At 39.0% G+C, this 12,297-nt stretch overlaps 2 protein-coding genes across 5 annotated transcripts; one reads left to right on the top strand and one right to left on the bottom strand.

Annotated features, from left to right (window-relative positions):
* The first annotated feature begins 2,884 nt into the window (after positions 1–2,884).
* On the top strand, positions 2,885–6,243 carry LOC116010520 (transcription termination factor MTERF9, chloroplastic). 3 transcript variants are annotated; one of them, XM_031249964.1, is made up of 8 exons: positions 2,885–2,982; positions 3,062–3,368; positions 3,901–3,979; positions 4,052–4,230; positions 4,312–5,004; positions 5,297–5,712; positions 5,838–5,950; positions 6,049–6,243. In XM_031249964.1, the coding sequence occupies exons 2-6, from the start codon at positions 3,129–3,131 to the stop codon at positions 5,609–5,611; spliced, it is 1,506 nt and encodes a 501-aa protein (XP_031105824.1). In that variant the 5' UTR covers positions 2,885–2,982; positions 3,062–3,128; the 3' UTR covers positions 5,612–5,712; positions 5,838–5,950; positions 6,049–6,243. The 3 variants fall into 3 exon arrangements, with proteins under 3 accessions (XP_031105824.1, XP_031105823.1, XP_031105825.1); XM_031249963.1 differs by having other exon boundaries at positions 2,927–3,368; XM_031249965.1 differs by having other exon boundaries at positions 2,927–3,368; positions 5,824–5,950.
* Positions 6,244–8,461: 2,218 nt separating this feature from the next.
* Positions 8,462–12,193, bottom strand: LOC116010300 (zinc finger CCCH domain-containing protein 18). Of its 2 annotated transcripts, none has more exons than XM_031249646.1 (8): positions 11,912–12,193; positions 10,413–11,352; positions 10,161–10,328; positions 9,887–10,066; positions 9,721–9,794; positions 9,482–9,634; positions 9,278–9,395; positions 8,462–9,180 (listed from the first exon to the last, which is right to left on the bottom strand). In XM_031249646.1, the coding sequence occupies exons 2-8, from the start codon at positions 11,339–11,341 to the stop codon at positions 9,174–9,176; spliced, it is 1,629 nt and encodes a 542-aa protein (XP_031105506.1). In that variant the 5' UTR covers positions 11,342–11,352; positions 11,912–12,193; the 3' UTR covers positions 8,462–9,173. The 2 variants fall into 2 exon arrangements, with proteins under 2 accessions (XP_031105506.1, XP_031105505.1); XM_031249645.1 differs by having other exon boundaries at positions 8,462–9,188; positions 11,912–12,192.
* Positions 12,194–12,297: the final 104 nt, after the last annotated feature.

The following is a 12,297-nucleotide window of genomic DNA, read 5'->3' as shown; positions in this document are numbered from 1 at the left end:
CTTGTTATTTTGGGGCAAATAGACCCTCAAACTATACTCCCTTGTGCAATTAGGCCCTCGACCACTCCAAAGCTTCAATTAGGCCCCCGAACTTGTTATTTTGGGGCAAATAGACCCTCAAACTATACTCCCTTGTGCAATTAGGCCCTCGACCACTCCAAAGCTTCAATTAGGCCCCCGAACTTGTTATTTTGGGGCAAATAGACCCTCAAACTATACTCCCTTGTGCAATTAGGCCCTCGACCACTCCAAAGCTTCAATTAGGCCCCCGAACTTGTTATTTTGGGGCAAATAGACCCTCAAACTATACTCCCTTGTGCAATTAGGCCCTCGACCACTCCAAAGCTTCAATTAGGCCCCCGAACTTGTTATTTTGGGGCAAATAGACCCTCAAACTATACTCCCTTGTGCAATTAGGCCCTCGACCACTCCAAAGCTTCAATTAGGCCCCCGAACTTGTTATTTTGGGGCAAATAGACCCTCAAACTATACTCCCTTGTGCAATTAGGCCCTCGACCACTCCAAAGCTTCAATTAGGCCCCCGAACTTGTTATTTTGGGGCAAATAGACCCTCAAACTATACTCCCTTGTGCAATTAGGCCCTCGACCACTCCAAAGCTTCAATTAGGCCCCCGAACTTGTTATTTTGGGGCAAATAGACCCTCAAACTATACTCCCTTGTGCAATTAGGCCCTCGACCACTCCAAAGCTTCAATTAGGCCCCCGAACTTGTTATTTTGGGGCAAATAGACCCTCAAACTATACTCCCTTGTGCAATTAGGCCCTCGACCACTCCAAAGCTTCAATTAGGCCCCCGAACTTGTTATTTTGGGGCAAATAGACCCTCAAACTATACTCCCTTGTGCAATTAGGCCCTCGACCACTCCAAAGCTTCAATTAGGCCCCCGAACTTGTTATTTTGGGGCAAATAGACCCTCAAACTATACTCCCTTGTGCAATTAGGCCCTCGACCACTCCAAAGCTTCAATTAGGCCCCCGAACTTGTTATTTTGGGGCAAATAGACCCTCAAACTATACTCCCTTGTGCAATTAGGCCCTCGACCACTCCAAAGCTTCAATTAGGCCCCCGAACTTGTTATTTTGGGGCAAATAGACCCTCAAACTATACTCCCTTGTGCAATTAGGCCCTCGACCACTCCAAAGCTTCAATTAGGCCCCCGAACTTGTTATTTTGGGGCAAATAGACCCTCAAACTATACTCCCTTGTGCAATTAGGCCCTCGACCACTCCAAAGCTTCAATTAGGCCCCCGAACTTGTTATTTTGGGGCAAATAGACCCTCAAACTATACTCCCTTGTGCAATTAGGCCCTCGACCACTCCAAAGCTTCAATTAGGCCCCCGAACTTGTTATTTTGGGGCAAATAGACCCTCAAACTATACTCCCTTGTGCAATTAGGCCCTCGACCACTCCAAAGCTTCAATTAGGCCCCCGAACTTGTTATTTTGGGGCAAATAGACCCTCAAACTATACTCCCTTGTGCAATTAGGCCCTCGACCACTCCAAAGCTTCAATTAGGCCCCCGAACTTGTTATTTTGGGGCAAATAGACCCTCAAACTATACTCCCTTGTGCAATTAGGCCCTCGACCACTCCAAAGCTTCAATTAGGCCCCCGAACTTGTTATTTTGGGGCAAATAGACCCTCAAACTATACTCCCTTGTGCAATTAGGCCCTCGACCACTCCAAAGCTTCAATTAGGCCCCCGAACTTGTTATTTTGGGGCAAATAGACCCTCAAACTATACTCCCTTGTGCAATTAGGCCCTCGACCACTCCAAAGCTTCAATTAGGCCCCCGAACTTGTTATTTTGGGGCAAATAGACCCTCAAACTATACTCCCTTGTGCAATTAGGCCCTCGACCACTCCAAAGCTTCAATTAGGCCCCCGAACTTGTTATTTTGGGGCAAATAGACCCTCAAACTATACTCCCTTGTGCAATTAGGCCCTCGACCACTCCAAAGCTTCAATTAGGCCCCCGAACTTGTTATTTTGGGGCAAATAGACCCTCAAACTATACTCCCTTGTGCAATTAGGCCCTCGACCACTCCAAAGCTTCAATTAGGCCCCCGAACTTGTTATTTTGGGGCAAATAGACCCTCAAACTATACTCCCTTGTGCAATTAGGCCCTCGACCACTCCAAAGCTTCAATTAGGCCCCCGAACTTGTTATTTTGGGGCAAATAGACCCTCAAACTATACTCCCTTGTGCAATTAGGCCCTCGAACAATAAAAAGCTGCAATGAGGCCCTCGAACTTGTTAGTTTGGGGCAAATACACCCTTTAACCTATTTGTGACCTATAATTGCAGGTCACCAAAAATTCCGACCAACTCCGGTGATCGTCCGGCGAAGTTCCGGCAAACAACACAAAACCATCCACCACCGGCGACCTCACGGTCGCCGGTGGCGTCCGGCAGCGGAGATGGCGACAAGTTGGTTGCCATCTCCAGTAGACGGAGATGGTGACCAACTTGGTCACCATCTCCGCTGCCGGACGCCACCGGCGACCGTGAGGTCGCCGGTGGTGGATGGTTTTGTGTTGTTTGCCGGAACTTCGCCGGACGATAGCCGGAGTTGGCCGGAATTTTTGGTGACCTGCAATTATAGGTCACAAATAGGTTAAAGGGTCTATTTGCCCCAAAATAACAAGTTCGGGGGCCTAATTGAAGCTTTTTATTGTTCGAGGGCCTAATTGCACAATTGATTATAGTTTGAGGGTCTATTTGACCCTTATCCCTATATTTTATTATCTTCAATAATAATATATACACATTTTATATTAGAGTTGTTAAAAAATAGGAGTAAAATTGAGAGTACATGTACAATTATAAACATTTTTTTCACCTAAATTTGTTCAAATTATACATGGAATATGATAAACGACAGAAATTAATGGCGGGCGGCCCCGGCGTGACAGTAACAAGCCACACCATGCATTCCAGAAAAGAAGAAGAAGATAAGGTAGAGTTGAAACTGCTCAGAAGAATTTTACATTTCAGGACAATAAAACCTCCATTTCTCAACTTCTTTCACATTCTAGGGTTTTAGAGTATATTCTCTGAATCTCTCCCCCCTTTTCGTACTCTCTTCCAAAAGGGAGACCTGCAATGGCGGTTCTTTCTGTCGGAATCGGCCCCTTTAGCCCTTCTCATTTCGACGGAAGACGTGCTGCCGGTAGGCGAAATTGTAGCTTCTCCACGCAGAACCGGATTTTCGTGGTGTCTTCGCATTCAAATCCCAAAATTGTTAAGTCCAATCGTAAGTCTCGCCACGGCCGTGTGCTTTCGCCTTACGACTCCGACGATGACGGCAGGTTTGTCGACGACGATGACGAGTATTGTTCTGATGTGAGTTTTCGTCATTTTCTGTGAACTAATACCTCTTTTCTTTGGTTAAGTAATTCTCTGCGTAGACGAAAAGGTGTAACCGATGTCATTGTTTAGTAATATTTCGTGATTCTATCTTCTAAGCGCAAGATGTTTATTCATTTTACGTTTTGTAAAAATTGGATTAAGCTGCGGAATTCTTATCAGGTAATTGTAGTCATATAAGTAAGTTGTTGTTGAGCATATATATAATATATAACATTTTGTAATCCAATTACTAGCTTAGGCTTTTAGTTGATATGGAACACATGCTACTGATTGAAGCCATGAAGGTAGTTAACAAAATGCCACTAAATCGTTCCTAAGTGTGAGGAAATGAGGTAGAAAATTTCAAATGAAAAACATGGTGCTTTTGGTTTTCATAGTTACTACAATTATTGTCTCGTTGGGAGGGTACTCTGTATTTAACAATGTTATTTCAAAATATCATAACCATGCTTGCAACAGTTGAGTTTGGTCAATGCTTTTAATTTGATCAGGTTTCTATATGCAGGATGAGTTAGCAGCAATTAAAATTTCTAAAGCTGATAGGCAGCGGTTAAAATCTAAGAACTCTACTGGTTTTATTCAAGGTATGTAGCTTGCTTTTGCAATAATATGATGGAAAGCAAGCATCCACTTTACGTTATATGTGTCTTGAACAGGCAATCACAGGCATACAGAGTCTACATGGAATTCAGAACCATTTAAGTCGGGGAACCAAGGCAAGATGGGCATTAAGACTGGTGAAAGCACCCCAGAGAAGAGAAAAATTGGCACTTTCCACCATGCTACAAGTAGATCAACAGGCTCTAGTTCCTTGCACTCAGACGACAAAGGAGAGGTATTAACTTTTAACATGGTATGTTATTAGATTTGACTTCAAATGCAATATGAAGAAAGCTTTTATCTTCTTGCATTGTAGGAGGAGGAAGGAAGCTGTGTGAAAGAGAGATTTTCTCGTCTATCAGAAGAGCTAGGTTTAGATGAAAGATGTTTTCCGCTTTTCAATTATCTCAGTACTTTTGGATTTAAGGACTCACATTTCATCCAGATGTATGAGAGGCACATGCCGTTCCTTCAGATAAATGTGACATCTGCCCAAGAAAGGCTGGGATACTTGTTGAGCATTGGGGTGAAGCATAAAGACATTAGAAAGATAATCTTGAGGCAGCCTCAAATTCTTGAGTATACAGTGGAGAGCAATCTGAAATATCATGTTGATTTCTTGACCAGTCTGGGTATTCCGGATTCAAAAATTGGAAGGATAGTTACTGCAACTCCATCCCTTTTTTCTTATAGTGTGGAGAATTCACTAAAACCCACAGTGAGGTACTTGCTTGAGGAGGTAGGCATCAAGAAAAATGAGCTCAGCAAAATTTTGCAGTTGAGCCCCCAAATTCTAGTGCAGCGAATTGACAGTACATGGACTACTCGGTTCAATTTTCTTACAAAAGAATTGGGTGCACCTAGAGACAGTATAGTGAAAATGGTTACAAAGCATCCTCAGCTTCTTCACTATAGCATTGAGGGTGGATTACTTCCTAGGATTAATTTTCTACGAAGTATTGGGATGCGAGATTCAGACATATTGAAAGTACTGACTAGCATTACACAGGTCTGCTTGCCTCCCAAGCCTGTTTGACATTTATGTTTCCTAGACTAGAATACATCTTATTAATGCTCAGGACATCAGGTCATGATGGATATTTTGGGAACTCCATTTCTTCAAAAGATAACAAGTTCACAAAGTGATAGAACCCGACATGCTTGGGGAAAAGAAAAATGCCCTTGATCCCCTTCTTAGCTGTTCTTCATACATAATTTGGAATACAAAGTTTTCAATTTGTCAAGAACTTCAACAGAATATATTTTTTAGATTATAATATTGGTCTTCTCTTCAATTGCAGGTGTTCTCTCTATCGTTGGAGGGGAATCTGAAGCCCAAGTACATGTACCTGGTTAATGAACTTAAAAACGAGGTGCACTCCTTGACCAAATATCCAACATACCTAAGCCTGTCCTTGGACCAGAGAATTCGCCCCCGGCATAGGTTTTTGATTTCACTAAAGAAGGCTCCAAAAGGACCATTTCCTTTGAGTTCACTGGTCCCAACTGACGAATGCTTTTGTCAGCAGTGGGCAGGGACAACCTTAGAAACGTATCTCAATTTTCGACAGAGATTACTGTTAAAGGAATTTGCAAAAAAATATGAAAAGCGATGATAGGATCAAACTCGTTCTTTGTGTCTTCCATATGCAAAAAAGGGATCTTTTTAATCCTGCTCTCAAGTGCCTAATTCACCAATCTTTTCTTCACATACCTGGTAAGTAGAGCCACTAGATTGTTATGAAATTTCAGGAGATTCTGTTTTGAATCATTATTAAATATTATTACGTATTACTTATTAGAAAGGGATTTCTTATATCTCTCACAGTCTAATCTTTTCAGGGTCTAGCTAGGCTGTCTTCTTATGCAGTTGTTTTGTAGCTAAAGTGGATTTCTGCACATCTCTGGAGATTAATTAATTCAAACAGAACAAACAGATACCGATACTTTAGAATGTAAGCATTCCATTATTCACCTATATGAATAGCTCTAATGCAGGAAATGTTATGACTTATGTGGGTCTCTGCTGAAGATGAATGTTGATTTCATACAGGTACAGACATATATTGCAAGCCAAAATGGCAAATTTTCAAGTGAATTTCTTATGTTGAGAAGGTCTCATTTTAGGAGTTTTGTACTTCTTTTTCTTCTACTTCCTGTTACTTCTGTATGAAATTTTGACTCTCAATATGGTACATATTGGAATTAGTTACCTAATAATTAAGGTATTTATGCTTCTCACCTCTAATATTCATATGTTCCCTTGATTTCTCTTCTGAATGAGATGCAAATAAGCCACAGACAGTTGAAATGAAGACCCTCTTGGTATCTACTTGCAAAAATCTTGTTTGAATACCCACAGCGGCCCGGCCCGGCCCAGTCCAGCCCAAAAAGCCACACACATTCAGAAAAATTCAGTCTGTTGCTTGTGCTTCTTTAATAATGTTTTGTTTACTTAATCTTACTACCTTTCATTGTCAACTACAATGATTAGTTGACTATAAAAAACAATGGGGTGTTTTGTATGATGTGTTTGATTTATTGCATTTGGAGTCTGAGAGGATTAATTACTACTGTATGTTAGATATTTGAAGTAAAATACCATTGGTTTGGTGCCTGCTGACTTGGCAGTCGGCCATGGGGATTATGTTTGAAAGGATCACCTCACCATACCAAAAGAATAATCATTGAGCTGATTGGTTGTCAGGTCTGAGCTGTACAATCTGTTTTAAAATTGATTCATTATTTAATACCCAATCTTATCCTTAAGACTTCCTGTTTGAATATATTTTAAATTAGTGTTTCCTTAGGTTCAAGATTTCTTTATTCTAGAACCTACTATTAATTTTGTTTCTCTTGCAAAGCCACCCTTGTAGAATGAAAAACTCTAAATTTGAAATTGTTATGTTGTTTTTATTTTTTGGATTAAAATATTAAATGAAATTTTGTTTTCCTATTTAATTTAAATATAAATTTCAAAGATGATGGACAAAAAATGTACAATTTACATATTATGCGTCTTTGACCGATTAAATAAAATGAATTTAGTAAAGAAGGAAATGAATTATTTATATAAAAAATGGAAAAATGAAAATTTTTTGAACTTATTTACTAAAATTATTTTTTCTAAATTAAAAAAAATGGAGGATCACTCTCCACTTTTTATAGAATTTCAAAAAGGAAAATAATACTTGGAGTCTTAGACTTCTAAATTACTCTTTCACTCAAAATTTTGATCTAAATATTTTTTTTGAGACAGAATGAAGATATCTTATTCTCTTAATAGTTGGTACATCAAGGAGTAGAACCTTTAGTTGGTTGCAACAATATAAAGAGAGATATTAAGTAAAGGATATTAGAATGAATAGAAAATATAATCCAATCCAATAAAAATTGGAGTTGTGATTTGCGGAATCTAGTGTGTGAATGGGAGTTGTTCCCGTAATTTGCGGTGCATATCTGTCTGTCACCGCATCTAAATAAATTTGAGTCCACATATTTCATATACATATTATTATGAGTAGGACCACAGCATAAATACTATAGTGGGTATAAAGAAAGAAAATAGCTGTCTCTTTTTTCCGCATTTCATTGTCTCTCCATTTTACTTCATTTATATGCTCTGTGCTGCAAAATACTAAAATGAAGAGTAACGTCACATTTTTTTTTTAATTTTATATTCATCGATACTATCTAATTGAATTTTTTAATTTAATAATTAATGCATAAACACCCGAAAAGTATAGTATCTGTAGCATTATTATTATTCTAAAATAGGAAGAGTTACATAATACGGATTTAATTTTAATTGTTTAGAGTAAATGTAGTTTCCAAGATTTTGACTATCCATGGCCATGCTAAACAACACTAAAATTGCCATTGCTAATAGTCCAATAGGCAAGGCAATTAATGATCCTTTTCCTTTGTGATATGAAAATGTGGCCTCTATTTTAGACCTGGCAAATTCTTATCCCCTCATATGCACACGTCGCTTTCCCTAATTTTTATTCAACCACTCTACCTACTCATAATCATTAATTTAAAAATACCACCAAATCTAATATTATTCTTATCCAAAATCTAATTTTTGTCATCTCATCTCATAACAAATTTGATATGTGAATAATATCACATTTATTCTTTCTCAAAATTAAAAAAAAAAATCACTCTCACTAGGGATATAATTGTACTCACTCCCCATGTGACATGTAAATTTAATCACTAATTATCATGAATCACGAGCTGAAATTTTGATTCTTAATTATTAATTACAAAAAATACTCTTGTATAAAAATTCAGGGACTGATAAATCACCATCTTCAGTAACTAAGAGATTATTGGTTTACAGTACCAAAAAATAATAATAAAAGACACAATTAGAATTTGTCCAATCAATCAAGTTAATGAACAAAACTTCAACATGCCAACCACCAATTATTAGTATTGGGATATTGAGTACAATGAACTGAGCAGAAGAAACAAATGAAAGCAGTACATTATGATAAATTGTAGCTGTTGCTACAAATGACAAAACACAAAAAAGGCTGCTGCAAATGTAACCAAACAAAGTCACTGTCCAAGGTTTGAGCTAATCTCATCTCAAACACACACAGATCTCCACCATGTCATTCCAACACAACATTCAGCAGCAAAAAATGCACTACCATTCATGTTAAACAGTGAGTTATTCAGCACTAAACCTTGATTTTTCGGTGTTACAGAGATATATTTCTAGTCTCCGAACCGTTGCCATATGTAACCACTACTTTCTTTCATCACTACCTGTACATTCTTTTCTAAAGATTTTTTTTTTCTTTGAAAGAAAAACAAAAGACATCCTTTTTTTATGCTGTCTAAGAAAAAAAAACCGCTACATATACCTTTCTGTTATCATGTTCTTTCCTATGTATTCTTCTCGCCCAGGTAAAAGGCGGGAAGATAAGCCTCACATTCTTCTTTAGCCGTATGTACTTTGCAGGGGGGGAAACCTCTAAAACTCGCGAACCGAGAACTTCACAGGGAAAATAGTTCTGTATCTTGTGTCAAACGTAAGATCAGATGGCTGCCTTTTCAACTAGTCTTACCTATCAGACGAAACGACTTGTTATGTGTCATTTGGCCTACATAACTGCGGAGATGCTGGTCGGTAATGCAGACGCAAAGGGGCTGTCCGGGAGATTAATTCCTGAATTGCTGTACATTATTGTCATCATCATCATTAAAATAAAAATAAAGTATTAACCCGAAGAATTGGTCAGAAAGGGAGGAAACGCATTTCGTACCTGTCGTGATCATGGTATTTTGTGCCTGAATGTATTTGGTTATTATCATCACTTGAGGAGCCGCCACTTGGACCATCCAACTGGTAGAAATCATCTGCAGACGTGAGCTTGGAATACTCTGCAAGAAACGAATGAAAAATGATAAAAACAATTTAGGAACTGTGTAATTTAATGTCTAATAAAACCAATTATATAACACTACACCTTCAGACATTTTCAGCTCGTCCATGGAATGGCCAAAGAAGGAATGATTAGACAACAGAGGCTTTCGTGCTAACTGCAGCTGCGAGAGTTGCCTTATCTCGAGTTCAAGAGCGTGTTGTTCCTCGAATCTCCTTAGAAATTTGGAATCCAATCCTATAATCAAATAGGAAACACTTATACAGCTAAAATTATTGGAAAAAAAAATAATTTAACTATGCAATGAGAAGATAAAAACAAACTTGATTGATTCTCAGATTCAAAATCGTTGTGAGAGCTGTAATTCATTGATGGATCAATTTTGTCTTGAAATTTCCTGCAAAAGAGAGCAAGAACCACCTTAATTTCATCACAAGATACATCATAACACAACCGTCTCGAATAGGTAAAAATCAGGGCTAAAAATACCTTTCAATAGGCTTTGACTTTTCTCTATACGGTTTCACAAGAACACGAGCCCCACACACAAAATGCGGGTTTCCCTTGTGCAAAACCGTCTTCACAGTATCAGAACTTGCAAAAGTAACAAAGCCAAACATCCGTTTCTGCTGGCAAGGAATTCTCACATCCTGAACAGGCCCGAAGGCACTATGAACAAAACCCGGCATATATCAGTAAAAAAAAATTATTAGGTTTTTAAATAGACGGGCAAAGTAGCACTTGAGTATGATAATTGTTTTACTCGAAGTAATTGGAGACATCTTCCTCGGTAAAAGTGCTCTCCGCGGGGAAAGTTAGATATATTTGGCGAGAGCCACTGACAATAGGACCGGGATCATTTCTTTCGCCCCGGAATTCAATGTACTTGGAGGCATCTTCAGCAAGTATTACAGAATGCTGCCCGTGAGGCCTGTAGCCGAACAAATTTACTAAAGTTACATGTGCAATTACTAAACTAAATAGGTGAGCAATGTAGGAAAATATCATAAAGGACCTGTCAATCAAACGAATACTGTTCTTCAACCGAGCAAGAAGTTTAGTCAAATTATAGCCAGCTTTACCATGTCTCTGGCTCTCAGTTAGGTACCCTTCGGCCTGAAGGGTTCTTCCATATTTCTCGTAGTACATCATAGGCAGAGACGCAATTGAAACCGGGCTGCCTCTTCGGGATTTCAAGAGCTCCGTTATCTCGAGCTCTAGTTTCTCGAGGGACCCGGGTGAGAAAACTTGATCATCATTACCATTATCGAACGCATTAGAGCCATACATCCCCCGGGGATAGTTGTCCGGGAAGGGGTGTCCATGTAAATACCTACAGTTACTGCCATGCTTGCAGAACCCTTTGCTGAAATAATGACAGGCTTTGGGTGGAAATTCAATAACAGCCGGAGAATTTCTGCGCCCCCTCACACTAAAGCCAGGCTCCGGGTAAACAAAATCACTCGATTCCTCGAATGGCACGAGCTGCTGCTGCTGCTGCTTGTGGGGTCCATAATCATCGTGGGGCGAATCAGAAAAGGGCAAATGGGAAAACTCGGAATTGTAGCCTATCTGCTGCTGCTGCTCGGGCACCGGGGGCTCCCAAAAAGGAGCTGTGACACGAAACGAAGCCGGAGACGGGAAGGGCCGTGCCAATGGCGGCGCGATAGAGGGTAGCCTAAAGGAAGGGTCTGAAATGGGGACTTGGTTCATAGAAGGCGAAATCGGGGGCGAAAGACAGGAGGTTGAGGGCAGTTTAAGTGCAATTTTTGCCTTGTGTATCAGTTCATAGATCAAAGTATCAGGCCCCATAGCCAACCTAATGATTTCCTGGTCAGGGTAATCCCTCAAGTACATATACCCTATAATCTTCATTGTTACACTTTCTGGTTCCAATTTCAAGATTCTCTCATGCACTTTTTTCACTGCATCAAATTTATCCATTGCAGAGAACCCTACAGTATAAATACATACCATACATTTAAACCATATCAGAATCAACAAAAAAAAAAAACCCTTTTCTTTCCCAACACCACAGAGATCTACATCAAGGTCTAGATTCATTCAAACAGTGAAAATGGAAAATCTATAAAAAAAAAAAAAAAATTACCTATGTAAGGGCATAACAAGGCTGATACAAGTCCAAAATGCTGTAAAGACTAAAGAGGAGACTTCATACCAAAATAGAACAAACACACAATAGAGAAATTGTTTTCAAACACATAATTACCCAAAGAGGAAGCCATGAAAACATGGCCAAAAACACAGAGAAAGAGAGGAGACAACAAATATACCTTAACCTACTCAAAGAAAATTTAACAAAAATGAAACTTTTCTCAAACCCAAATCCATGACTCCAGGAAAAAAAAATCCCTCTCAGACCCTTCTTAAAATCTCAAGAGGAAACAAAACTTTACAGAAAATACAGAGAAAGAAAAAAAAAATCAAATCTTGAAGAGCACATGCAAGAGTGAGGGAGCAAAACATAATAATAAATAGAAGATTGAGACATACCACAAAAACCTTTCAGTGTTTTGCAAGAAACCGAACAGTCAAACACCACAACCAAGTAACTGAAACCTTAATTGCTTGCAATCATATGGTTTCTTGCGACCATGAATTTCCCTTTTTTTTCCATTTCCCTCTACAGAGCCCACTCAACTAACTATATACTGTATTATATTGGTGTGATGTGTGTATAATCCTACACATTCAAACTTCTTCCGTGTCTGCCATAAAAGAAAGAAAGGGGAGGAGAAAAAACTGAAAAGTGTAGAATGATGATGAGAAGTAATTATAGGAAGAAATAAAAATGGGATTTATTAACAAGGAAATTTGAAATTTACAGCTTGCAGTGTTTAGTTAAGATTTTCCTAGATTCACGTAATTGTTGAGGACAA

The sequence above is a fragment of the Ipomoea triloba genome, chromosome 2, assembly GCF_003576645.1.
Source record: "Ipomoea triloba cultivar NCNSP0323 chromosome 2, ASM357664v1".
Lineage (NCBI taxonomy): Eukaryota > Viridiplantae > Streptophyta > Magnoliopsida > Solanales > Convolvulaceae > Ipomoea > Ipomoea triloba.
This window is presented reverse-complemented; position numbering and strand designations above follow the sequence as displayed.

Bases quoted from the DNA above. Each gene is read 5' to 3' on its own strand.
- LOC116010520 (XM_031249964.1), top strand. From the start codon at position 3,129: ATGGCGGTTCTTTCTGTCGGAATCGGCCCCTTTAGCCCTTCTCATTTC. The intron at 3,980-4,051 runs GTATGTAGCTTG...TGTCTTGAACAG, and splicing joins CTCTACTGGTTTTATTCAAG to GCAATCACAGGCATACAGAG. The intron at 5,005-5,296 runs GTCTGCTTGCCT...CTTCAATTGCAG, and splicing joins TACTGACTAGCATTACACAG to GTGTTCTCTCTATCGTTGGA.
- LOC116010300 (XM_031249645.1), bottom strand. From the start codon at position 11,341: ATGGATAAATTTGATGCAGTGAAAAAAGTGCATGAGAGAATCTTGAAA. The intron at 9,795-9,886 runs GTATTTTTAGCC...TCTCTTTTGCAG, and splicing joins AAGTCAAAGCCTATTGAAAG to GAAATTTCAAGACAAAATTG. The intron at 9,396-9,481 runs GTGTAGTGTTAT...CGTTTCTTGCAG, and splicing joins CGAGCTGAAAATGTCTGAAG to AGTATTCCAAGCTCACGTCT.